General features: G+C 54.2%; 1 protein-coding gene across 2 annotated transcripts in view; it reads right to left on the bottom strand.

The window, feature by feature from the left end:
* Positions 1 to 18,315, bottom strand: part of RHPN1 (rhophilin Rho GTPase binding protein 1) — a 37,255-nt gene extending 18,940 nt beyond the window's left edge. Inside the window, exons 1-3 of one of the 2 annotated variants that reach the window (XM_044453270.1) lie at positions 18,103 to 18,315; positions 5,223 to 5,341; positions 2,461 to 2,589 (exon numbers count right to left, since the gene is read on the bottom strand). In XM_044453270.1, the coding sequence (XP_044309205.1) occupies positions 2,461 to 2,589; positions 5,223 to 5,341; positions 18,103 to 18,207 (353 nt within the window). In that variant the 5' untranslated portion in view covers positions 18,208 to 18,315. The remainder of the gene's footprint in view (positions 1 to 2,460; positions 2,590 to 5,222; positions 5,342 to 18,102) is intronic. The other variant, XM_044453269.1, reaches the window with a different exon arrangement.
* Between the last annotated feature and the right edge of the window lie 9,331 nt (positions 18,316 to 27,646).

The raw sequence follows: 27,646 nt of genomic DNA, 5'->3' as shown, positions 1-27,646 counted from the left end.
GCTGGCAGGATCAGCCTCTTAACAAGATGAAGCTGGGGCAGTAATTCTTTCAAAGCAATTACGATGCTTAAAAAAACAACCCAGACCCGCCTTAAAAATACCACCAGCCGGCAATGAACCATCCAGGTCGCACTGGTGGCCTCGAAGGGACAGGGAGCTAAAGGAAGAGGCAAACCCACATCCCTAGGACTGTGCACAGAAACCATAAAGCCTGAGAAAGCTCACTGCCTATTCGCCTATGGCGAGTAAAAACGGCATCCCTGAGCCAGGAAGGTCCGTCTTATTAAGGAGGCATTTTGTTTAGATAAGAAGCTGGTCTTCAAACAAACAAACAATTCCATCCGTGCCCCGAATAATGAACATGAACGAGTAAAACATGTTGTGAGCCCCTAAACTGAGATATTCTTGTATTCCGGGAGGTCGGAGGCCAAGGGAATGACTCGCTAGAATGCTGCGCTCACATGCCACAAGCGGCATTTGCGCAAAACAAGGGGAAGCCATTTTCAAACGGCTCTGGTATGATCCAGGAAAGCCGGCCAGGCCTTCCTGACGGTTAGGACCCCCAGGGCATGGAAGGGGCTTCCAGGGAAGGTGGTTGCGGTCCCATTGATGAGGGTGTTCAAGGACAGGCTGGACATGCACATGGTGGGCATGTCGTGAGCGGAGCCGGCTGGAGCCGGGGGTCAGACTAGATGGCCCGGAGACCCCTTCTGACTCGCTCTCTTTCTATGTCTCTATGTTACTGCAGTGGGAGGAAGGAGCCTGTGGCCCCGAGAGCTGAATTGCAGTTTGGCCCGCTGAAGACTCGAGCACGGCTGTGCGACCCTCAACTTGCTTACTCAGCGCAACGCCTCGCTGTATGAACCGTGGCTTGTTCCCAGGTGAACGGTGCGAGGCACCGCGGCTGAGCTGCTGTGAGGACCCACAGTTTGTTCTGGGTTCCGGTTACCTTCGGGTCTGATTCCAAGGGCTGCCTTGGATTTCTTTGGGACTTCATGCACCTTCCTGTTCCCTGGACATGACCTAGTCTGTACGTTCCAGAATAAATCTGTGATGTGGACCCCGGCCAGGAAGTTATCTCCGATGGGCGGTGTGTTCCCTTTTCCTAGAGGGGAACACACTCACCAGGCAATGGACAGAGAGGGTCCAGCAGAAGGAAGCTGCTTCATCGGCCCGCGGTATCTCGTTTGGACAGGTGCCCGAGGATGCCGGGACCCTTCAGATACAGTTCAGAACACCTCACGCAGGAAATCAGTGCCGCAAGGATTGCTTGCGCATAATGGCAGGCTGTTGCTGAATCGCGGGTTGCCGTTCTACGTAAGCTTTGTACTATGCTTTAACCATAAACAGCCCAGAAAGAGAATTTATGGTCTGTGGTTGGGTTGTGAAGTCTGGGCTGTTTGTGGCTCACAACCCATATTTAAACCATTTGGCAGAGTCTGGATGTCACAGCAACCCATCCTAACAACTACCTGTCCTCTGAACGAGGTCCAGTTATTGCCATGACTGGTCAAAGCTTCCCGGAGGCCACTGAGGGAGCGTTCTAAGCCAAATCTTGCACCCCTGGCAGAGCTGATGCCCATTACCCCTTCAGGACACAGCGTATGGCGGCCACCCCCAACCTGGTGCTCTCTAGACATGGGAGTCCAACTTGCCTTGCTGGCTGGAGGGGATGGACATTGCGATACGGTCTTAGGGACCACCAAGGCTACAGCTTGGCAAAGGCCGGGCTCAGCCAGGACAGCTGACAGAAGCTGGCACTGCTACCCGCAAAGCGGTTTGTCCTGTAACTTCTGGAAATGCTTTGCAGCGGGGGGGGGGGCTCCGCGGGGAGGGATCAACTTGAAAAGGCCCCCAGATGCTTGGAAGTCATCGCCCCCTGGAGCCAGGGCCAGCTCCTGGTCCTCTCCTCATGCTCTGAGGGGAATATCAGAAGGAAATGTCTATCTGTCCCTTTCTCGACTTATTTTTCATCCAGTCTTTCCACCAGAAAATGGTGCCCATGTTGCCTTGCTACAGAACACGGATTAAAAGCCACGAAGAGGGAACGAGACAGACTGCCCAGTTAAATATATAGATAAAACACAACGGGCGAAGAAATAAGCAGCGCCTGCCGCTGCAAAGCCCCTTCAGGAGCAGAAGCACCGAAATGCCAAGGGCGCACCTGCATAAAGGGGGGATTGGCGGAGGAAAGACGGCCCACGAGGGCCAACCTCGCCTCTCTCAGCAGGGAGTTGTGGAGTCTGGGAGCAAGGCAGCTCCTGGGAGGGCCCTGCCTGGTGACCCCAACAGCGGTGATACCAAGCGAAAGCCCCCCTCCTCCAACCCCGGATTGCCTGAAAATCTCGAAAGGCTCACAAGGGAGAGGCTGGTTCAGGCTGAGGAAGGCAGGGCCTGTGGCCCGGGGCCCAGGGCTGCTCCCGTGTCCCCACCCCAGCTGCAAATAGCTGGCCGCCGTACCTGTCGTTCTGGTACACATCCATGCAGCTGTTCAGCTCCTCCAGTTCCTCCTTCAGCAGCTGCAGGTTGGAGTTGACGTAGCTGAGTTCCAAGACAACGGTCTCCTTCACTTTGTGGTTACTGGTGGCCCTGCAAGCAGAGGGAGGGGATGCCATGCACCGTATTTACTGCATGGGGATGGAGAGGCCCTTTCGTTTACCTTCACAACACCCCTGCTAGGTAGCCAATGGAAGAGGGAATTCCTTGTCCGGAGGAGGAATATGAAATTTTGCAGCCGCAGCCCCAGACTATCTCTTGCATCTGCCACGTCAGGACTAGTTCACACCCCTTGGTTCAAAAGGCCAAGAAGGAAACACATTTCTTCGGTAGCCTGTATGGCTGCAATTACGGGACACAAAGCCAAATGGGAAGCAAGTCCATGCACATGCCGAACCCTAACCCTCATGTAGTGAGTCTTTCGATAAAAATACACAAAACCCAAACCTAACCTTATGCATGTTGGGACAGAAAAGGGCCCCACATCTACCAGCGCATGGGTTAAATCTGAGAAATGTGCAGAGACCTACAGAGCTCTGGTCTCTTCTGAGAAAGAAAGCAAGAAGTAAGGGCTTTGTAAGGCAGCCAGGAGAAAAGGCTCTTCGGCTGGGACTGAGGGAGAGCTTTCGAAGGCCACGACCGGGCCACTTGGCCAGCAGAGTGGGCAAACTGGGAGCCAGAGACCTGTGAGGCGAGCGATCGCAAGAACGAGAACAGTCCAGTCGATCGCCAGTTGCTGCAGCCCACTCCAGGGTGAAACTCTGGGGCAGGGGGGCGGTTGTGGCGGACATGCCAAACGGGCAGCTGCCAGCCGGGCCTCTGGGTGGCCACGTGGCCAGAGCCAAGTGGCTCTGTTATGCTCAGGCTTTCCCCACAATGGGTTGAGCTGCTCACGTTCGGAGGACACAACAAGCAATCGTGGGAGGGAAACCCTGGAACGGCCTGCTGCCTCGCATCGTGGTTCTCAGCCACGGTGAGTCGCCACGGCTGGGTTCAGACGACACGGCAAGCCATCATTGACCACACTCAATCCTTGCTCGAAGTGGAACGCAACAACCCTGGTTATGGAGCTGGGGCTGGCAGGGATGCCTCTTCACCAGGTGGGCAATCGACTGCACCCCCAGCCTCAAATTCACCAGTCGTCCTTTTGGGGTGAGTGGGCCAAGAAGGGCTAGCTGCCTTCCAAAGACCTTCTGGCGGCAACAAGAATGACTAGGATCGGGTTGGTGCGACCGCCTGCTTTTCTGGCCCCCCGTTCGAAGGACCAGCAGGTCAGGATGCATCCCCGCGCCACGGAACGCCTCTCCGTTCAGACAGGTGGGCAATCCTTCGGGAAGGCTCCTGCCACGTGCTGGGCGAACCGGCGCTAGGAGGGAAACATCAGAGCCCGCGCTGTGTTGGGTCAGGCCTATTTTCCTTCCTTGCCAGGACTGCGACCCGATCCTCGGCCCTGGAGACCCCGGGGTGATGCTGGGGATCGTCAGCTCGCAGGTGGGATCACGCACAGTCCCCCCTTCGCCAACCCAAGGGGCCTCCCACCGGCTTGCAACGCCCACTGTGGCTGCCTGAGTTTCCACCTGCCTCCCCCAGCCTGATGCTCTCCGGATGTCTTGGACTACAACTCCCAGCATGCCCCAGCCAGCCCTGAGGTCAGTCCGATGGATCCAGGCACACCCTGCCCTGCCTGGGAGCTTTAGAGAGTTGTGGGCTAAACGCTCGCATGCGGCAGGGCATGTGGCAACCTTGTGCCCGGACGGGCTGCCGGTGGGGCCCCTCAAAGGACACTGTGCGCCCCCCTTCTTGCCGCCCTCCCAGTCAGCTCCACACACAAAACTAGCAGCTCGGCTGGAGCCCTTTCCCTTGACACACTAGCTTTCCACATGCAGGTCTTCAATCGGTGGTCCCCACGCCTGTTCCTGCAGCCTGGAGTCACAGCCCAGAGGCGGGCCTTGCTCCACAAGGACAGCTCCGAAGGGCCGACCCGGAGGCTCCGGTTCCTCACCCTGGAATGCGGGGGGTCGCCTCTGACGCAGACGAGGCCTCAGGAGGGCCCCCGCACCCGGAGGCGGCCAGCGCGGCCGCTGTTTCAGCGCCAGGTGTTTTGCTTCTGGGGCGCCGCTTAGTCACCTCCCGGGGCTGCACAGAATCGCCCCCACGCATTCTTCCGAACCCTGGCAGGACGGCAGGCTGACTGTCCACGCTCCGCCACCTCCGTTCACATCCTTTCAACGATCCTCCGGCTTTCAGCTGCTAATCTGAGGGCTGCAGCTGCCCTGCACCCGCTCTGCTGCCCCCATCGTGCTCACAGTTGCCCCTGCTGGAGTCTCCTGCCACGGGCAAGAGAGAAAGGAGACGCTCCTGGGGTTGTACTACAGGGTGCGTGTGCGCCCCCGCCGAAGCTGGGCGTTTGGTGGCTCCACACCTGCAGGGAACGAAAGCTGCGCCTCGACAAAGGAGCCAGTGCGTCGGCCTGCTCCGTCGCTCTGCCCCATCTCAGGAGAACACCTAGCAAAATTGAGACTGCTTGTGGAATACCCTTGTAACAGATCTCTGCAGCCCTCAATTCTTTTTTTAAAAGTCCTACCGAAGGGCACGGTAGGTATCAAAACTTCCTTTGCTCTCTTCCTCTTTAGGCGCAAAGAGCACCGTTCTAGCTTCCAACACCTTGCAGGTACAGGTGATAACGAACCGAAAATGCGACTGGCTGGCAATGGGTCACCACACACCTGAAGAGGTTTTCTGCTCCGGCTCGCATCCTCATCTCCTTGTTGATCTGCTGGTTAATCCGCGCTCGGCGGTGCTGCAGCCGGCTGCGCTGCGTCTGTGCCCAGGGGTCGCAGCCCTGCTGAAAAAGGTGAGGGGAAAGCGGTCGCTTAGCTTGGCGCTTTTCTCAAGCATGGCTGGCCCGCTTCCTCCGTTGATCTCGGCAGCCCAAAAGGGGCTGGGCAACGTGTGGCTCGGCCCTCCCCTGCAGAACCATCAGTGGGGGACGATGGATCTTGCAATGCAACAACATTCAGCAGGGTGTTTGCGGGAATGAGCGGCTGTTTTGTTTTAAGTACTGGAAAGGCCGGGGTCTAATCTCCCGACATTTGTGCTCTAAGCCTGCAAACGTGGACCTGAGTCAAGCAAAACCCACACGGCCTCGTTGTGATATGGTACTTCTGCAATGTTCAAAAGGTGTCACAGTCAGAATGGCAAGCCCCTCAGAGATCCTACAGTGGATTAGGAAATGCCCTAAATTGGAAACAAACCCACCTTCCTTAAATGAAAGAGTGAATGAAATTATTTTACAGAGCCGATTGCAGCTTTGCAAACAATAGAACAAAACATTGCACCAACATTTCTGTGTTGCAACGGCTGGTTGCAAAAGGAGATTACTGGTTGTGGTGTGGCCCTTGCAGGTAAATAGGTCCAGTAGGTTTTTTTATTCTATGTAATCCTGCAAAGTCTGTTGAACCAGAAGTAACCGTGGGACAACATTGCAAAGCTGTTCTCAAACAACTTGCAACCCTCTTTCAAAGGATTATTTGGAGCCTAATGCCAGACTCCAGAGTATTATTTGGGAGTCCCTCCTATTAGGCAGAATGGCCAGGGCTTCCAAGTTAAATATGCATGAAGAAAAAGCCTGGGCGGTGGGACTGGAAAAGGGAGGGAAGCGGACACTTATTTTTAAGCACCCCTACAGAGGGAGGAGGTTCAAGGTCTCAACGACTCGGGGGGGGGGGGGAGCAACAAAAGCTCTTATTGGTCTCATTGTGCGAAGGAACATTTCCAGTAAATGATGAAACATCTTTCTCAGGATTCCCAGGGAAGCAAAGAAAGGATCCTTTGAGAGTGGTGGGTGAGTCACGGATCAAGGGCGCCCCAGGATGGTGTCCAGATGAGCCCCCCTCCTCCCCCCAGCGAGCACAAAGGGGTAGCTGCAGCCTTAGCAACACAATCGAAGTATGCAGGTCAAAATTCCTTTGGCCAGGAAAGAATCCCACCCCCACGCCGTCCAAAAAACACACAGTTTTGTGATGGGCACGCATTCCTCAGCTACGTACGGCTTGGCTCACTTCTTTGGATTCAAGGCACCCATGAGCCACGGCTAGTCTGAACTGATCTTAGTAAAGGCAGGCTTCAGGCACAAAGGGGCGACCCCGTTTTCCGCCAGGAGCTGGCGTCCACCGCCCTTTGCCGGGTGCCAACACACAATCTGAAGTGGTGCACGCAGGCCCGGTGCAGGGAAGCGGATCGCTCCGTAGCAGGCCGGGACTCGCAGGCCTCCCGCATGGCAACGCGCTCCGGATTCCCCTGGCGCTCGCCTTCCTCGTTGCAGCAACTTAATCAAGGCAGGTGCTTTGCTGCGGAGGGCGAGAACCCCTTGCGGATTCCCACGGGCCTGCGCTTCACGCGAGACATGCCAGAGGCATGTGGGGCTTCGAGGAAGCTGGCCTCCCTTTCACCTCCCCACACCTTGGCCTAACTGAGGAGCAGGCAGGTGCGTGACGAGGCTGCCCAGACACATTAATAATCCAGGCAGAAGCAGGCACCAAACGGACCATTACCGGGAACCACGGCTCGGTTTGCGCAAGAGCCACCGTCTGTGTTAAGGTGGACCTTAACCTGGGAGGAAAACCTGGACGAAGGCAGGGCCTCAGCCCAGAACCCTGGGCCCCCCAGAGCTGGGTTTAAGCAGTCCTTGATGCAATAAGGCGTTTTAATGAAAGGTAGAGCTTTTGCCCATTTTTTGCTTGTGAAAAAAGGGAACCCGTACTTAAGGGAGATGAGGAGGCAGGTCATAGTTTTAGCGTTTTGTCACACTTAAATCCTGCCTGCCCTCCAAGGAGTGCAAGGTGGCACCGTGGTCCTTCTCCTCTCCGTCTTATGCTCACAACCACCCTGTGAGGTAGGCTCAACTGAGTGTCAGTCACTGGGTCAAAGTCACCCAGAGCGATTGTAGTCAAGTGGGGGCGAGCGCATCTCCCAAGTCCCGGTCCCACCATCTGACCACACGGGCTCTCATTGCGGCTCACCAAAACAACCAAAGAAGCGGGATTTTGGCCAAGCAGCAAGCAAGAAATTGCGTAAGAGGGAGGCAGGCCCAGTGGGGAGCTCAAGGGCCGCAGGGGGCCGGTGCGTGAAGGGGTGACCCCAAGATGTCCCAGGCTGGCTGGGCAGAAGACCCAGGTCAAAAGACGGGGAGATTTAGAAAAGCAGAGAGCGCTTAACAGCCTCGCTATTATTAGCTGTTCATACCCCCCACAGTCCACTGGGCTCTCTGGGCGGATTACAGATGCAAAAATACACACAAAACAGCCGTATAATCACACTTAACAAGCAAAGAGCAACAGATACAACAGCCCTCTGACGACCGCGGCCAAGAGTCTCTGCGCCGAAGGGGGCCAGCCCACGAGCGGCCAAACAGGTGATGCCTGCGGAGCCGAGCCGGAAGGAGGCCCCATGATGGGAGGCCCCGATGCTCCGGAGGCAGGCGAGGGGCAGGTGCAGCAGGTGTGGTGTGCGCTGCCCCTTCTCTCCACCTGCTCTCACCGGCGATGGCCAGCAGGGGTGGGGGCCGTGCCGTTCTCAGTGTTGATCAGTCAGTCTTTGGGAAGGCATGTCAACCTTCTGGAATGGGGCCAAGCACTGGGAAAGCACCACACGGCTGGCCCCTGGGAGAAAGGGGGTGCCGCCTGGGGGGGATCCCAGACAGAAGACACCCGTAGAGCAGAGGCTTCCCACCTGTGACCCTGGGGGTTCCTTCCGAGTTCGCTGTGGGTTATTCAAGGAGAGGTGCATCCGTCCTGCCCCGGCCCGAGCCCCGGCATGCGCTGCCAGGAAGTGTGGCAAACACGCCAAAGATCCGAAAAGCACGAGAAGGGATGCGTTTGATCAGAGCAACCATCCAGCTGGTCCAGCGTGCCATCTGGGGAATCCCACCAGCGGTACAGGGGAGCGACCCCTGCCCATGTTCCCCAGCAACTGGGGTGCACAGGCGTGCTGCCCCCGCTGCTGGAGGGCACGTGCAGCCCTCAGGAGCAGTGAGCGAGGATGCCCCTCCTGGAATTCGTCCTTTCAAAGCCCTCCCTGCTGCTGGCCAACACGCCATTCCGTGGAGCAAACCTCGCGGTTTAACCATGACCTGCGTGAAGACTCTGCCTGGAACCCCCACCCATCGGCTTCCTGGAATGCTCTGCAAGAGGAATTGACTGATTCAGCCGTCACGCAAGAAAATTGCAATGTCTGACTTTTCATGTTTTTATTTCATTGTCGACCTGTTAAAGCTCACCATGAAACATTGCCAAATCCACTCCCTACCGCTTGCTCCATACCAGGCAGAGTTCTGTACTCCCCGATGAAGCCTCCCCTTCTTTGCTCTCTCTCTAAGGAAGTTGCTGAGATTGCAGCGGTAAGTGCCCTGGAGGTCTAGCGATGCACACCAGCTGACTTCCCGCCTGTCACAGCCCACGTGCGTCTATCGTGCCACAGGGCTGCTCCGCGCCATGGCTGGGCCACATGTGCCCCCCCCCCACAGTGTACGTGGCCCCTGGTGCTCAGACGAATCAGCAAAATACTGGATGGCAAGAATTAGGAAGGCTCACTCGGGACAAAGGCACTTTGAAAACAAAGTAAAGGGAAGCCTCTGTAGAGTTTACTACTGAATGTTCATAGCAAGTTGGCCTTCCCCCCATTTCTGCTATGGCGTCAGCAGGAGTGTGGCCCGCCAGGGACTGGGGGAAGGGGCTGGCCCCTGGGTAGGCCAAGGTTGCTCATCTCCGATCTGCATGGTGCCCCCAAAGGACTGGGTCCCACAGGGTGTTCTTGGGGGATTTTCCTTCCTTTTCATGCTGGGCGTTCCAGACCACGACAACGGAACGTCGTGAATTGGGTGCCATCGCCGCCTTCGTTTTCCAGCCTTTATCTCTGGAGGCAGGAAAACTCAGGTGTTCTTACACCGTGTTCCCCACGGCAGGCTGTGGGAAGGGGAGCTGTGCTCCAGCACATGCGGACGCCTTTAGAAATTCAAACCACCAGCAGCGCCGGCTTATCGCCCTGCGGCCCCCGTAGACTTACTGAAACGGCTCCTCCGGCCGCGGCTAGAAAGCACCGGGCACTTTTACAGCTCTGCTGCATTTCTCACCCCAGTAATGTGTGCGAGGGGCTGGGAGTGGGGGGATGAGAGCCAGGGCAGGGCAGAGCACCAGGCTCGGGGGCCTCCTGCATCTTCCTGACCCATGTTGTCTTCTTCTGAAAGGGGCAGCTAAGATGATGGTCGATGCTGGGAAGCACAGCTTTTCTGCCAGACCAGGGAACTGGGACCCCCCCCCCCCCCGTCTGCTCCTCTAAGCCCTGAGCCCAAGAGAATTCGGCATCTACTTTCACACGGCTTTTGGCACAAAAAGACAAGGGGGGTCCTGGAAACAGGATGCAGTTGCTCGCCAAAATGTGACCAGGAGTAGTTTTTGAGAGTGTGGAAGGACCGCAAGTTCCATTCAGTTTTGGATCCTGGAACAGATTCCTGGGCTCGGAATTCTTGCATGAGAACTCTGTGTCTTTTGCACCAGATTCCTGCTGATGGATCTAGTATATTTAAAAAAAGGCAATTCCACAAGCTTAAAGTCTGGTCTAAACCAACCCAGTAATAAAGTCTTCCCAAAGGTAGGCAGAGCATTACTGCAAGTTAATGTCATACGGTCTTTTTCCACGCATGACTTCTCGGAAGCAAAGGAAGAGCACGGCACGCCTTTCTCAGGCAAGTCAAGTCACGTTCATTCCATGCGCAACTCCAAAAGCTGTCACAGAACCAAAAGCCTTAGACGGGTCATGGTATGTGAAATCGAAACCATGTCTAAAGCTCCTGCAGAGACTACCTTAACCATCAACCTGGACTCTCCAGATGTGTTGGACTGCAAGTCCCATCAGGGCCAGCTAGCATGGCACCACGGTCACCATGCTGGGGGTGAAGGTTGCAACAGGTTTAGCAAATAACAGAAAGATGAAAGAACATTTGAAAATAAAAATGCACAGTCAGGGCTACATTGCATCTTTACAACCAGTCTTTCAGCAACCATCACTCCGGGATTCCTCCACTTTGCAGCATAAATAAGTCTCATTTGCCTTTGATCATGCGAGTCCAGACATTTCAATTTAAAAAGTCTGTACAACGTCAGCCCTGCAAATTTATGAGGCATTTATGGGCCTTATTAAAGGTACTTGAAAGACACTGAGCACGGAAATGTATTTTTCCTGACATATATGGCTGAAGCGCAGGGCTCAGGTGTCCCTGCACCAAACAGGACATTGCCAAGCGATTTTAGTCTGTCCCCTGTTCTGGGTGGGGAAAATCCAAACTTGGCACAAAGAAACCAGCAAACCAGAGCTCAGGGTTCAGCTGAAAGGAAATTGAAGACTCTTGTGGAACAATGATGACAGAGAAGGGGAAAAGGAGTTTGCAACATAGAAAGCGGTGACAGCTGCTTTCCAGATGCCCCGTTAAGAATATTCTTTCCACTTACGGACCTTTGTACCTTGGATTCCTGAGCATTTCCTAGAAAAATTCTTGGCTGCATATCCTGGAAAAGGTTGCCCCTGGTCTGGATCTGTTCCATGGAAGAACCACACAAACGCACAATTGGTCATCCAGGTCATCTTGATTAAAAACAACCGCAGGAAGAAAAGCCCATGATTCTAGCCCCTAAGATTTAATTAAAACCTCAGCTTAAATTGTCAACCCAATTCGCAAGGGCTCCCAGACACAATGAAGATTCTGGAAGACCAACTCCGATCCCGCCCACCTCAATGCACAGAAAGAACTAACACCGCAACTGCCGCTTAGCCACAGGTACCACGACCCTAGCCCCGGCTTTGCCTAAAGGGTGAGGTCTCCAGGAACAAGCAGTAACGAAAGGCGAGCACTACTGCCATGGGGCCATCGCAGAAAAGACTCCGCTGCTCAGACAGCCATGGTGGCACACACAGCATGAAGAACCACTCGTTGGATTAAGTCAGTTCTCATGTTCGAAGGAAGGTAGGACGTCCAGCAAATTCTGAGGCGTGGCCAGCCGGCAGCCAGCCGAGAGACAACCGAGGCGGGCGTCACTGTGGCCGTGAGTGCCATTTGTGCCAGACGTTGTCGCTGGAGGCAGCTGGAGCCGGGGCGGGAGGCGGCGGCGGCGGCCAGAAGACCGTCACGCAGTGGATCCCCGCAGCCGTGCGCACCGGGCGAGGCCAGCGCAAGCCTCACCCAGTGATTAGAGAGTATCGGATGGGAACAGAGCAAAATGACAGCTACCTCATCATCAGCATCTGCCCCCCTCATTTTCAACATCTGTTGGGAATTAACCGTACCGAGAGCAAGGCGGTGTCCTGGCCAGAGTGTTGGGGGACCCGGATGCGCATTCCCGCTTGCCCACGTCCCATGTTGGGCCGTTGACCGAACGCGGGTGGCTGCGAGGGGAACGCAGAAAGGGTCTCCTCCTTGGCCAGCTGTGAGGACTCCCTCGCAAGAGGGGGAAAAGCGGGATTTAAATGTAATAGTGCACATTTTAAAAAATGCACGGTTGCGAAGGAGAAATCTATTTTCTGTATTTGTTTGGCTAACATGAAATTAACATATCGATGGGATATCGCTGCTATATAATTGATGGCAGGATTATGTCCCTAATAATTTAAACTTGACATCTCTTGATGAGATACTTACAACAGAAAAAAGTCAACAGATCCAGAAAATCGAAGTTTGTATTGACAAAGACATTAGAAAAATATTTTCAGATGAATTTAAATCTTTTAACCATCAGTGGATACATTTTAAAACATTTTTACAAAGCTGAAATCTGGGATTAAAGAGAAAGTGGTACCCTGACCCCTTATTTATTGCTGTTATTTATTTTTAACAAAGGGTTTGAGAGCAGAGCAAATGAATCACTCTGGCTAAATAAAGGGATAAGCGGAGGGCAAAACGGACTGAAAGTACTTTTTTGCTTTTTCCAAATGAGTCTATTTCATAATACAAGGATGCAACGTTTCCAATTACACAGTTATAATGAGAGAAAAAGGTAATAAGAGAGCCCGTGTGGCATAGTGGTTAAGAGCATGGGACTGGGACTCAGAGGATCTGGATTCGAATCCCCATTCAGCCATGGAGCCGACTGGGTGACTTTGGGCCAGTCACAGACTCTCAGCCCAACCTACCTCACAGGGGTGTTGTTCTGGGGATAAGGTGGAGGAGGAGAATGATGTAAGCTGCCTTGAGCCCTTTGTAGGAAAAAGGCAGGATATACATCCAAAAATAAATAAATAAATAAAAATAAACAAGGGGAAATAACTTTTAACTTCCTTTGAACTCTTGATATATGGTAAATATAACCAAGCACATTCAAAGGAATGCTCTCTTGGTCAATATTGTAAGTAGTTTTAACCTATCAGCATGTTGGCAAATGGTGCAATCCAGACTTTTTACACACTAAAAAGTCCTGAACTCCCAGAATGCCCCCCAGCCCATTTGGCTGGCTAAGGAATGCTGGGAACTGCAGGCCTGGCATGCCACCTAAAAATGCACAGGATCACATGCAAAGCAATGTGGATGCAGAGACCATCTGCAAACATATTCAGCGGGGTGGTTCTGGATGAACATCGTTCCGCTATGCAACATCCGCACTGATTTATCAGATCACACCTGAAGAGCCTCCCGCAGAATTTTCAGGATACTGCATAGCCCAAATAAAGTCATGAGACTTTGGAACATATTAAGAGCAGCTACCATGTTGATAACTCAGAAATGGGGGTATTTTTCTCCATCACAGCTTAAAGAACACCTCATAATGATTTACAGAACAGCGAATATAGCCCAAACTCACAGAATTCACATGGTTAAGACAAGAAAGTATTTGAATAATAGTTGGTTCCTATAAATTCTTTTCTGGAATTTCAGTACAATTTGGGTATGAAAAAAGTGTAGGATAACGAGGATCCGTTAAAGCTGTCATATTGATATATTTTATATTGTATGTTTTTATCTGTATGTATTTGGACATAGTCCTATTTAGTACAGACTCACTGGAATCAACGGGACAAGTTAATTGCAATTACCTTAGGTCTCACTGATGCAAATGGATCCATTTCTGATGATGCTTGAAATGAGAACACAATCCAATTATGCTTAAAATATGTAGTAACGTTGGGGTGTATCCAATTTTGGTCTAGCTGTTTGTTTCAATGGGTCTACTTTAAGTAGGGCTAACACCAGACAGAAGTGAAAAATATGCCTTTGCTCTGGTTTAGTAAATTTACTGCCTCTCTCTCTTAGACACACATATTCAAAGAAAGAAATGGAGACAGGTGGGAGAAGGCGGCATGAACTGAACAGACAGAGAAGTGGGCAGGAAACACTGGCCTTGGGATGGTTTATTTCCAAGGTTCATCACTGCAAAGTTCCCTTCACTGGAAAAGCACAAGTGGAGCTACACTGGGCACTGTTCTGCGCTCGACTAGACAGTGGCCTATTCTCCCCGAAGCGGTAAACTTGTGGCTGAACTGCATCGTTTCAGGCAGGAGCTGTGATACCTTGCCCAGCAAAGGGGGCAGACAGCCCCTTTGCATGGAGGCCGACAGAGTGGCACACCCCAGGTGCAGGCGGGCCACCTCGGGGAGATCTTTGCTTGTGGTTGTGGGTGGATGCCACGGCCAAGAGCAGCTCTGAAGCCGACGGGGCAGCTACACCACCCCTGGATCGGGTGATCCTGGCTCATGGTCACTTCATGTCTGCATCGCACTGCGACTGGACTACCTGGAGGATTCTGTGCCGAGCGGCCCTTGATGGTTATGCAGAAACGACGACTGGCACAAATGCAGCCACCAGACTCTTGAGTGCTGGTGTGTTTAAGGAGAATGTCAGGGGATCTGTTGGCGACACACAGGTATGTGAGACTGCGGGTAGAGACGGTTCTCCCCTGCAGAGGAAGGCAGGACGCGCTCCAACGGAGCCAAGCTCAGGCACCAAGGCTCAGTTTGGTGCCAGGAAGCACTTCTTGACAGTCAGGACCCCGAGGGCATGGAAGGGGCTTCCACGGGAGGTGGTTGAGGCCCCACCAGTGCGGGTGTTCAAGGATAGGTTGGATGTGCACATGGTGGGCATGTCGTGAGTGGAGCCGGATGGAGCCCTGGATGGCCTGGGAGGCCCCTTCTGACTCGCGCTGTTTCTGTGTTTCTATGTCACCTCAATATCATGCCAACTTGGCTGGATGCTGGCCTGTAACTTACGGAATAATCTCCCCAGGGAGGCACCAACTCCCAGGGGTTTGGCTGCAGATTTCTAGTATGATTGATTTTTATCATTTTGCACATAAATGCCTTTTATGGTAACTTTTATACAGTATATTTAAAGTTTTACTATTTTGCAAATTGCCCAGAGAACTTTAGCTATTGGGCAGTATAAAAATCAGTATTCCTAATGGTATCAACAGGGAATGTCTCTGCCAGCTTCAAAGATCAAGCAGCTGGCCTCCAAACTGTCAAAGGGACAGAGAAGGGACCTGCATGCGCCTTTCCACCCTGAAACAGAAGGTCTGGCTGGCGACAGGCAAGGGGGTTCCATGCGCAGTGATGGGGCCGCGAGCCAAGCTGAGCCCCACACAGAGGAAACGGATGCAGAAAGGCCTCTGTGGCAAAACAGCCGTCATCAAGCCACAGAGATAACATTAATGGCTCTATCTGGTATTCCCCACTCCATTTGCTGGGATCTCTATGGCAACCTGCTGCCCATGACAGGGCGTGCGACTGGCAGGGTGAGCTGACGGAGGGACAAATGCAAAACTCCATCTCTCTCTCTCTCAAACATCTTGATGTCCCTTCACACTTAAGCACAACCCCGCATGCAAATTCCCGGATCTGTCAGTGCCGCACCGGTGGCAGTCTTCACCCCTTCCAGAACCGGGGCCCACTTCTGACCCTGATCTGCAAGAGGGGGGCCCAGCTTTGTGCTTGTCTCTCTCCACTGGGGGTTTTCTTTTACCCCTTATAAAGCACGCAAAATTACTTCACAAGGAACAAGCACACAAAATAATCTCTCCTGTGCTGGATGCAGCCGACTTAGCTGGAGATGCCCCCACCCTTCCTGTCTCGAATAGGACCCCAGGGGGTGGACCACCAAAGCCTTGCTCATTTCTGCATCTTTTGGCATAATAAAGGTGTTACGAATGAACGTGGCTGGCTTTGCTTTTTGTGGGTCACAGCAGTGCAGGCACAGCATCCGAACCCAACAGTCGAATGGAAACAGATCACTGCAAAAGGAAGAAATTCTCTTTGCAACTGGACACGGCTTTGTAAAACAGAAAGGGCGAAGGGCCGGACCTCATACTGCGACCCCCACAACCCAGAGCTCCGAGTTGTGATGGGCCACCGTGGTCAGTTGGACTTGATGGCCTCAGAGAGCCCTTCCAACTCTACTCGAGTATCATGTAGCAATCTTAGCAGTTTATGTTTTTAAATATTTTTAAAAAATAACTATTTATTTATTGTATAATTTATATGATACTGCTCTGTTCAATGTACACCACCCAAAGGGTCATCCTTGGGACTACTGGATGCAGTTTTATAAATCAAATCAAATCAAATCAAAGCTATTCTATGATACCCAGCACCCCCCGCCAGTTGATAGGAATGGTAGTTAAACACATTGAGAGCACAAGCGTGGAAAGGGCTGATCTCCCAAGTGCAGACAGGTTGTGAATTCAGCAGCACCTTCCCTTGCGAGGGCAGGAAGAATTCGGCCCTGCAACCAGTCCAGGGCTGTGCCATCAGGCAGGCTGTTTTCATCTTTGTTTCAGCCCACAGGTTAAGGCCTTCAGGAAATGCTAGCCGTCAAAACCATCTCACATTACACACTGTTCCATAATTTATTCTTTCTCATTTATTTCATGTTTGTACCACCCAATAGCCAAAGCTCTCTGGGCGGTTAACAAAAGTTAAAAACACAGAAACTACAACAACAAAACCACAGCAACTGCATCCGATCAAACACTGAATAAATAACATAAACATCTCCCAACATATATTGAAAAGTTATACCAAATGGAAGTCTTTCTCTTGGGTTTTCTAGTTTGGAAATCTAGTTTGGAAATTACAGTGGTAACATAAACAGGGAGCAGCTGTATCATCAAGTCCTTATCAAAAGAACAACAAAGACAACTAGCAAACACCCAGCAACTGTTCTCACCAGCCCTGAATTATACTAAGCTTGCTATGCGGAGAGGCATTGCCAGGGGCCAGGGTTCAAGAGAACACCGAGCTTGCGATCCTATGCACATAAGACAGGAAAAAAGGTCCTGATTGGGAACCACTGGACTTCTTCCTGTTTAGACATGTTGCAGATCACATCCTTAGGTGTTTTAAGTCTTTTGTTCCCCCATTCTGAAAGGCTGAACCCCCCCCCCCAAAAAAACAGCTACTGACAGGATGAGCCATGAGCGTTTTTATCATTCGGAGCCATCTGTTTGCCCTTGGCGCGCCCGCCTTGGCCTCCAGCGCCGCTCATACCTACCGGGTGCAGTGCCCAGTAACTCTGAAAAGGGATCCAAGCCTCAGGCTGCACCCCTGCTGCATAAAATAGGAAGGGTGGGTGCAGCCTGCAGGCAGGAGCGGACGGCCCGCAGCTCCCCGCCCGCCCGGTGCCCATGGAATGGTCAAGGCAGGCTGGCCTCGGGGCCGAGCCTGACGTGACGGCAAGTTTTCGGACTGGCAGAACAGGCATGGCCGGCAGGTGGGGAGAGTCAAGCCCTGCACTGGGGTGCAAGCGAAAAAGACTGCACAGCTCAGAATGACTCTGTGGCAGCTTTGTCCGCATCCACGAAAAGTCTGCACCCAACACGCGTGGTGGGAAACGCGCCAGAGAAAGCAGACCTGACCCCGAGCTGAGAAGCCAGGCTCCGCCAGGCTGCGAGAACGTGGCGGGGGGGGGGCGCCCATGCCCAGCTGCATCACCCACCGCGGGTCCCGGAGGCGGCTCGGCTGCCGATGCCAGAGGTCTGTTTGCCAGCCCGGAGCACTTCCTCTTGGAAAGCCCAGCCAGGCGCAGCCCTGCCATCCGCGTCTCGCTTTATCGGTTAGAAGCAGACACAAAGAGCTGCCAAAAGCAGCCGTCACAGCCAGCCGTGGGCAAAAAGCTCCAGCAGAAAGCATGGGACTAAGCCGGCTGGAGAGAGATCAAAGGCGGGAGGCTGAAAGCGACGGGGAAGACTGGGAGTTTAATGCGGGCCGGGGCGGGCTGGACGAGGCTTGCTCGGGGGCCACACGCCCGTTTCTAAGGGGGCATTGCCGGGACTGCTCTGTCCTGCCAGGCGTCCCCGCGCATCCCTCGGCTGAGTGGCACCCGTGCCCCTTCCACACCCGACGCAGGATAGTGCTCCTTCCTCCTGCAAAGGTGCACCCACCGGATGCATTCCAGAGCATTCGGCTCCGCAGCACAGCTTTCTGCCCGGGATGGGGAGGATGGGACACAAGCGGAGCGCAACAGTTTGCAGAGAGCTGCTGCTGCTGCACCCGCCGGGGTAACACCCGACTCTGTCTCCTTCGCCGCCACCTCCTCATCCCACCCCGGCGCCCCGAGCCTTCCCTTGGCCTCACCTTCCGCAAGCTGCCGCTCTCGGAGGGCTGCAGCAGGAGCGGGAAACCGCCGCCCGCATCCCCATCGGCCTCTTCTCCCGGGGGGGTCTCCTCTTCTGGGATCATAATGGCCGGCAACAGCGGTGTAACATCTCCCGGGCAGCCGCAGGGCCGCCACGGCTCTAGCGCGTGGCCGGGGTGGCCCTGGGGGGGGGGGGCAGGCCGGATCGGAGGGGGTCTCCTGCGCGCCCCTTGGAGCACCACTCGGGCAGCCCGGCGCGCGCCTCCCCTTCTGCGCGGGTCCGGGCCCTGCGCGCGCCCGCCCGCGGGATCCTCGGCGCCCCTCCCCGAATCCGGGGTGCCTCGGGATCGCGTCGATGCAGCTACGTGCCACGCGCCCCCCTGCGCAGCCCGGCCCCCGCCCCGCAGGATCGTGGCCCCGCTTTCCCGGCGGTCCGAGCCCGCCAGCGGCTGCCCCCTCCCCGGGCGCTGCTCGAGGGCCGGCAGGGCTGGGAGGGCCTCGGCCGGAACCTTCCTCCTGGCCCGCAAGCCTGTGGCACGGGCGCCCGAACCGCAGCCGCCCCGGGAGAGCCGCCCCGCCCGCTCCGCCCGCCCCGCCGGAGACGAGCGCGGCTCCCGCTCCGGGTTTTGCTGCGAGAGCCGCGCGGGGGGTGCGGGCGCGAGTCCCGGCCAATGGCGAAGCGGCGCGCCCCAGAAGGGCAGCGCGCCTGTCCAACCGGGGCAGGGAAGGCGAGGAAGTGGGCGGAGACACTCGAGACGCCGCCGCCCCTCCGAGCAGGGTGGTCGGAGGGAGGGGGAGGAGCCAAGCCCGCGGGTCTCCGGGGCAACGGTGGGAATTAGAACGCGGGTGACGTCACGCGGAGGGGGCGCGCGGCGCCCCGGCTCTTTCCCCTCGGAGGCGGGCGGCTGGCTGGGTGCGCGCGCAGGCGGAGAAGCCCCCCTAAAAAGGGGGCACCCTCCCATCGCCCCCGGTGCATTCGTGGCCGCCACGCGCCCCTCGTTCGTGCCCCCAGGTGAACTTTGCACGACTGAAGTGGAAGTTCTGCTTCTGATCAGTTCGGAAGGAAATTGGGAGGAACGCAGGACCCCCCCCCCCCGGGAGAATGCGACAGTCCCTCTCGCCCCACAACAATAGGAAGGGGGAGGGGAGAATGCACCCATCTCCGTCCCCTCTAATGGAGGGGAGGGAAATGCCAGCAGCCCCCCTCATGCCCGCAGCAAACACGCTGGAGACTCCCGCAAGATCCCCCAGTTCAGACGCAGGCGAGGGGGGCGAGCCGAGTCTGCGGAGACGGGGCAAAGGACTCCAGTTCTCAGCCCGCTTCAGGACTGGGGCATGCTGGGAATTGTAGGACTTACCCCCTCACACACACACTCTGCACATGCACGGGGTTTGTGCCCAGAAAGCATCGTGGGAGGGTCCTCCACCCTGCAGCCCAGGGCGCCGCTCCCGCCGCCCGCAGCACGCCCGCGGGGCACGGGAGACCGGCCCCAGGACTGGGGCTGCCCTGGAGGAAGGGGCTGGGCTGCACGGTGGCGGGTCAAGGCGGAGCTCGCCTCGCAGAAGTTCTTCGCCGTGCCAAAGGCGGGGGGACAGGCACTCAACAGGTGGGGCCCAGCAGGTGCTTCTCCTCCCTCGCGCACGACCCGTTGGTTGCACCTGTTGAATCTCGACCCATTTCAAAGGCGGGAGCGGCCGGGAGGGGGCGAGAGCGCCGCGCTGACTGCTTGCTGGCTAGTTGGCGAGATCGCGCCCCGAGGCGAACGCCTTAGCAGCCACTGGCCGCAATTCCAGATCAAATCCTCCGTCAAAGGGACTTGCTCAGGGCGCGCTCCTGGGCACGGCTGACCGAGACCTCCAGCGACGTTGTCCTCTCCAAATTTGCACAGGATCGGGCCCCGAAAGTGCTTTCCAAACACACTTCCTGTGCAATTCCACAGGCTTCTCCTGAGAAGCCCTATTGAACTGATTGGGGTTTGCTTCTAAGTAACTGGAGCGAAGGTTTTCCGCCTGTTAAGCGAGGGAAACCGCCTAGCAGCTCCCGGCATTCTCTGGATAGCGATGCTTGTCGGGGGTTGCTGGGAATTGTAGGACTTTCTTCTGTCTTAATACGTGCAGGACGGAGCCTTTAACTCCCGTGGGAGCTGGTTTCCCAGACTTCCCAGGAGCAGGGGCTCCAAAAAAGGTTCCGTGTTAAACAAGTGCAGCAAAGAGCCAACTTTTACTATAGTTATAAAATGCCTCATGGAGTAATTCCTTTAGACCCTGTACAACGCCATGTATAATAACCCGTTAATAATGGCAACACGGCGGCGCAATTCAGCACCAGATCCCAGCCCCACGTAGCCCCACGGAACCTCCAAAGTAGTTAGAAAACGCTTTCAGAATCCAGGGATTTTCCGGCGTAATCCCAAGTATGTTTTTTCGGAAGTACATCCCGTTGAGCTCAGGGAAACTGCGATGGGATTGGGTGTGGGGTTGTAGCGCTTTCGTGGGGGAGCCTTTCGGGTCAAGCGTCCTAAAAAAAAGGTGGACACGACCCAGGAGGCAACAAACATGGAAAACCAAACCGCGGCTTTGCGCGCACGTGCGTGCTTGCTTTGGAAACAATTTTGGAAAACTTCGGGAGACACTGACTGAATGAAGGCCTCTTTCCTTCATTCAGGAAGGAACCTCGTGGACACCTCTTTCACAACAACCTTGTGAGGCTGGCAGCGAGGGTGACCCTGAGCGTATTGTAGGAGCGGTGGAGGAATGGAAACCGATTAAACTCAGCGCCGGTGACTTCAGAGCAGGTCACACGTCTCTGTCCTAGCTATTTCTTTACGAAATCAGCAAGATTCCTCCTGTGTAAAAACAAGCTCCAGGATTTCACACGCACAGAGCAGAGAACAGAATTTTAAAGAACACACACACAGAGAAGAATAAAGGCAAAACATTCCCAGCGTCAGAAAAAAAGGTCGGACTCGCGTGCGCACTAATCCCAGTGTATTTTGCGCAGAAGAGAGCTCCGCTCTTCGGCTGTGACTCGCTGCTAGGCCAAGTGGCAGGGTATTTGCTTTTGGGGAAAGGCAAACGCGGGAGAGCTTGCGACACCGGGAGACGTCGGAATGCCACGAGCACGGCCAGGGAAGAGCCGGAAGGGGAGCCGGGCTCTGTGGACGCGCGCACGGGAGCGCACGCCCTTGCCGCGCTAGCCACGCGGTCTTAAGGGCAGCGTCTCCCGCCCGAGCCCGAGCGCTGCCCGCAATCAGAGGGGAGCGGCGCCTTGAAAAGGGCTTCCTCGGAGGGGGCGCTTCCCTTACGCACGAGCGGAGGGAGGGGCGGCGGCTGGGAGGGGCGCTCGGGCGCCTTGCGCGGCACCCGCCGAGTCTGGACCGAGTGCAACGCCGAGCAGGTGGGTGCGGGGAAGTTTCTGGAAAGCTCCGAAGGGCATGTCCCAGAAAGATGCGTGCAAGAAAGAGGACGGCGAGAGAGAGGAGAGTTCTCACGCATCTCTTGCCCTGCCTTCCCCGTGTGGGCACTGCCGAAGGATGCCCGCTCGCGCAAGGGGAGACGCTTCCAAGAAGGCAGTTTGGAAAAAAAGAGAGCTTTTTGCAGATCCGAAGCCCGGTTGCGTTAAACATAGTAGGATGAGCTTAACGGGAGGAAGACGAGAGGGGCAGTTTTGGTTGGTGAGGAATGGTTGGTGCCAGGCAAGGCCACCTGACCCAGTGATGCCCTCCAGGGAGGACCCTGGAGAAGGAGGCTAGTGCTGCTTAAGCAGAATGAGTCAGCCCTTCCTCCCGCCCCAAATGCACCAGCCCGGTCTTCCCACATTTTGAAGAAAGCAAAATTGCCCCCGGACAAGTGTGCTGTTGCATTTAGAAGGATAAGAAGAGGCGGGTTCACTCGGGTCTCTTGAGATTTTGCGTGTGCGAATCCACTGCAGAGACAATGTCTGAAAGTTTCTGTGTGTGGTCTAGCTATCCATGCAGTTCATTTTTAAGTTGCTCAGCTCTGCCCTCCTGTCTTGCAGAGTTGAACCCTAAGCCTTGCTTTACTCATAACGAGGTCTTTTAAACCGTTCCCTTGTATGTTGTTCCCCGAGTCCACTTCCTGAGTGAGGAACAAAGAGGAGAGATCAGAAATACAAAAATTGAGGAAGGTCCCATGGAAACATGTCCGAGACACACGGAGCTCTTCTTCGCTGGAGCCTGTTCACGTGTTCAGGACTGGTGGAAGAAGCGACTTAGGACGGCCTCCTGCGTCACCTCAGACGGCCCTTGGGATGCGTTTTGCCAGTTTGGGATGGTTTGGTTAAAAAAAGCATAGCTCCTTGCAAGTAAGGAACTAGCTCATCAGGAAGAAGCTTATCAGTAGCTTATCTCCACTTCAGGAAACTCCCAGCTCTGCTGGTTTTCTAGTGCGGGGAGTCATTATTTTAGGCACTTTAGAGTGGGACCCCTTAGATGTGGGCGGACAAGGCAGAAAACGTTTATCAGACTCCTTCTGCTCTACAAGGGCCGGCCCAGCCTATCCCTGAAGGGCAAATCCAGCTGCCCAGGGATGCCATTGGCGGCATATAAATGTTTTAAATAAATAAATAAATAAAAGCCACTCCTCGCATGCCCCAGCCCGCCCTCGCTGACCGTAAGGTTGCATTCTGGGGCGCACGTACCTGGCAGCAAGTCCTGTTGCAGCCGGCGGGTGACGAGGGAAAGTGACGGTGGCTTGCAGCTGGCGGTCGCTGCTATTACAGGAAAGGCTCTCCTGTGGGCCCCGGACATGCAGGGCAAGCGAGAGTCTCTGGAGAGAGAATGGGCTGCTTATTCAGAACAGCAAAGCGCGAATTCTCTGGTGCCCCAAAGGTAGCGTGTCATGTTGACGTGGAATGTGGGCGCGCACGTGGCCGTGTGCATAGATTCGTGAGCACACCAGGGAGCACCAGAGATGCAGAGTGATGGGAGATCGGAGATCTCTGCTGGATGGGGCCGAGGAGGGCTGGGTGACCTGAGCCTGGGGGACGCAATCCCCTCCTGTGTGCTTGCTCTCTGGGCATTCCCTATCCAGTCACAGCCCCTTTCCTCCAAGCACTGCCATGTATGAGCTTTTCCTCATTCCAAAGGCTTAAAATGCCCTTTTTTACTGGCAATACGATAGCTTCAATATATTGGTGCTATTAGTACTTGAGAACAGTCCTTTTCTCCTTTCACCGCATCCCCTTGGCCTTCAGCCCCTCCCACCCCAGAATCCCACGCCTAGGAGCTTCTCTGAAATTGCGCCTGGCCCTTTCACCAGAAGAGTTTCCATCCTGGAGCGGGGAGTGCTGCCTAGGGGGAATCCCGCAGTGGTAGGAGGGCTATGCCACGGCCCCCCTGCAGGCCATAGGCTGGGTGCCCCTGCTGCAGAGAATCTGTGCTGCACAGAATCCGAGTGGTCCTCAGAACAACCCTGCTGTGCAGGTCAAAGCTTTCTGCCTTGATCAGTGCGTCCCGCCACCGCTGCTTCTCCAGTGGAAGCGATCTTTGCAGGGCTGCCATGCGAGCAAACCACACGCCTCGTGTTCTGCTGCTTGTTTGCTACGATGGAGCATTTGTAGCCAAAAGGAAGAACCTACTTTCTGAAAGCTTTGGCAGCTGGTCGCCTTGAGGTGATCTTGAAGTGACGTAGGTGACCAGCCAACCATGGAAGGCATCTAAATACATGAGCAGGTGGAGAAATCCTAGAGATAATCAGCCCCATTGTGTTGCCGTAGGCTCACAGTGACTTAGCTAAAACTCCATAACATCTCACACATGGGAGTCGAGAAAATCAGGTTTTGCAGGTTTTGTTACTTCAGAACACAGCCAGCAAAATTATTTAGTGAATTGGCAATGTGTCTGTGTACTGCTCCACATCTGAACAGATACTGGAGTGGTACAATATGAAGAATTAATACACAATATAAAAACAGAAGATCAGCAAAATGGTAGGTGATCATCCAAGGTTTCCAGAGGCAGGGAGTTCCACAGGAAGGGAGCCAACACCTTGAAGGCCCTTCTCTTGGGGGAGTCCAGGTGGGCCATAGATCCATGCAGAACCATCGAGAGCATCCCATTGGATGATGTCACTGACAGGGCAGGTTCCCCAGGAAGAAGGTTCTCTCTCAAATTTCCTGATCCCAGGTTGTTTAGGACTTGATGTGTTTGCATATGAATTTATCGCATGAGTAAAGCAATTCCAAAATCCAGATCGATGTCATACCTTTATCAGTCCAATCAGATCTGAAGATCAGCAAAACATGCCAGCTTCTGAGATCTGCAGATCGCTTCATCAGGCAGGAGGGATTAGAGCTTGGAAATAAATTAGCCAGCTGTGTTGAAGAGCGCAGCATTTTAGCCCGTGTAGAATTCAGGATGTCATGTTGGGGGAAGGGTCTTCGGACATTTAGAATGGGGCCTGTGGGTCATGTTACAAGGTTGCAAGGTCAGCCTGCAGGTAGCCCCCCGCGGTGGAGATGGGGCTGTGTTAGGTAAGGCATCGCTTTGGATCCTTTTGGCTAAGGCTTCAGATCGCTTTGTCTCATGCATTCATCGTCTTGGTTTCTTGCAGCCCTAACTTGCCAAATGGCTGATGTGGAAGAGTCGGCTGTGGCGACCATGGGGAATGCTGAAGAACTGAAGTCAAAGGAGCAGCTGCGCATGAAAATGCCAAAGGTGGAGGGCGCCATCAGGTAATGTGCTCACCTGATGGCACTGCCGGTCTGTGCTGTGGTGGCGCTACTTGTGCCCATTTAAGGGAGTGACCGGAGGCGGCATGTGGGTCCCAGTAGCAACCTGGGCTCAGCTCCAGAAAGGGCCCTGGGCTTCTAGAGGCCCTCTCCAGAGCCTGCCCTGCTTCTTCGATCTTGTTTGGGTTTGAAATGATGGTGCTGAGCCAGGGAGATGGGATTTGGGGCAGAGGGAACTTTCCTCCTCCTCCTAAATGAGTCCAAACCTCACTTTCGTTGCTGCTTCACCAGTTAATGGGCTGAACATCAGGAGTTCCTCTGCTGGGTGGGGACCATGGTCCTCCCCCATTTGCAGCGACTTGGACAGAGATGGGAGCCTGGCCTTGTCTTGATGTCCTGTCAGACGACTCGTGCACCTAGAGAAGGGGGCAGTCTTGGGCTGGTGGTCCAGCTTTGGCCCCTGTGGGGTCGCAGTCTGACTGTGTCCCTTACCAGGCTAAGCCTCTTTCTCCCACTTCCTGATCCTTGGGGATTTCGCTGCTTTTACTCATTCCCCCATTCCAAGAATGCCTCTCCTAAGGCTTTGAGACTGGCAGAGGGAGCTTGAAGATGCGCTCGACGGCTCAGACGCAGCATCTGGCCCACCCGTGGGCCGTCACTCCACCCACCCCTAGAACGCGGCCCCCGAGTGCTGCCACAGAACAGAATCGGGCCCTTGGACTGCCAGAGGTTCCCCACCCCGGCAGAACCCTCTAGGTCACCCTTCCCCAACCATGTGCCCCCCAGATGCGCGGGCTACAGCGCCTGACATTCCCAGCCAGCATGAAAGTCTCCATCCAGCAATTCTGGGGGGCTGCTCGGGGTTCTCAGGGGAAGGTCTTCCATAGCACCAGTGGTTTGGTCTTTTAAATGGGATAGACGAAGGTCTGTATCTTTAAAGCTTGTGTTCTCCCCCTGAGCTGTACTTCCCCTACCTAAGGTGATGTGTACAAAGTGCTTTGAATGCTCAAAAAGTACTACATAGGCAACGTATTGCATTTCTACTCCACCTTTTTTCCTCCTGCAGTTTATAATGTTCTCTTCCTCTCTGTTGTGTCCTCAAAACAGCTCTGCGAGGTAGGCTAGGCTGAGCATGAGGGTCTGGTCCAAAGTCGCCTACTGAGCTTCACAGAAACGGAGCGAGTCGGAAGGGTCCACCCGGGCCATCTAGTCTGACCCCGGCTCCATCCAGCTGCACGCGTGACATACCTCCCATGTGCCTGTCCAATCTGACTGAGTGGGGACTTGAACCCAGCGCTCCTCAGCCCTGCGCCAAGGCTGCAGCTATTACCCCAGAGTGGCTGCGTGCTGAACACGCTTGGGCAGGCTGGCTGTATTTTGGAGAAAAGGCAGCTGCGGGGTCCCGTGTTCAGGATCCAGCTGGGGACCCTGCGTGGTTTCTTCTGCAGAAAACTGTTGCTTGCTAGCTCAGACCAAAGGCAGAAACCAACTTGGCCAGACGGACCCCCGGGAAGGCCAGATGCCCTCCCACCCATGCTCCCCAGCAAGTGGTGCCCAGTCCACACGGCCGTTGGCCATGCCAGTTTAGAATGATGGGGGTTGTGGTCCAGCCCGTTTGGGGGCACAGGCTGGGCTGGGATTACCCAAGCAAATGACATCGCGACTGCCCCTTTTCGACCTTCTCCCTCCAATGCCTGTTTTTGAGGCTGCCTATTCTTAACAATATTTCCTGTCCTTTTTTCAAGAAATAGGAAGCAGTGTCTGCTCCCGAGAGCACCCGGAAAACCAAAGAAACGAAGGGAAAAGGCTCTTGCTGGTGGGCAGGAGGAAACCCAGGGGAATGAAAAGGTGTGTTAGAGATGGATGCATTTTTCCTGACCGTTTTTCTTCTACGGAATATTCTGGAGGCTGAAACACCACTGCTGTTCATACATAACAGTTCCCTGGTTTGAAAAACATGGCTTTTGCTCAGCAACCCCACGCTCCGTAAAACCATCCAGCAGTTAACCCTGTAACAAACCATTCTTGCTCTCTTCCAGCAACCACGCTAGGCCTATGCAAAGCACTGAATGGTTTTGATTCTTTTTCTGTTGATTTAATTTTTATCCAGAATGATATAGTGAAGGCATTTCCCCTAGTTTCTTAGCCAAAAAGGCTCTTGGAGCAATTGGAGGTGGTGTCATGACACATGAGGAAAATCATGGGTAGGGAAGTGGAAAGATTGATGATCTATTTGCCTGTTTTCTTTTTAAATCAACCGTTTATAACCTGCCTTATCCATATGAAGGGTAGAAACCATTTCAAGTACAGATGCTGTAATATAAAAATGAGAAGATTTCACATAGATTTAAAAAGCAAGCATTTATAGGAAAAATGCATTAATCAATGCAATAAATAGTTTTGCAAGCTTTATTGAGCTTAATTGCTACTTTAATTATGTAATTCTTTGGTTTTTGGGAGCTAAACTTTATTTTTCAACTCTGATTTCATTCTGGACATTCACTGTTGAGCTGGGTGGGTGTAAAAGCACCCTGAAGTATTGGCCTTACTGTGCATACAAATTAATTTCTGCAGGAAGGCTGTGGGAAAATGACTCCAGGCTTAACAAAGTCTTTGCAGAAAGCTTCTGAACTGCAGGCAGAAGTGGAACAAAGCTTCACTCTTCTAAGCCGAGTGTGTGTTTTTAGGGAACAGCCAAAGATAAATACGCAGAGTGGCAGGCTAACCATGGAATGAAAGTTTCCTTTTAGGACAGTTTACTGTCCTGGAATGCACTGGTTCCTTTGCTTGCTGCTGAAGGAGCTTGCACCGCCGTGGTTGTGATTCTGCAGCAAGTCTTTTCAGCCATTCCC

This window comes from Varanus komodoensis, unplaced genomic scaffold (genome assembly GCF_004798865.1).
Source record: "Varanus komodoensis strain SLA01 unplaced genomic scaffold, ASM479886v1 scaffold78, whole genome shotgun sequence".
In the NCBI taxonomy this organism is placed as follows: Eukaryota; Metazoa; Chordata; class Lepidosauria; order Squamata; family Varanidae; genus Varanus; species Varanus komodoensis.
This window is presented reverse-complemented; position numbering and strand designations above follow the sequence as displayed.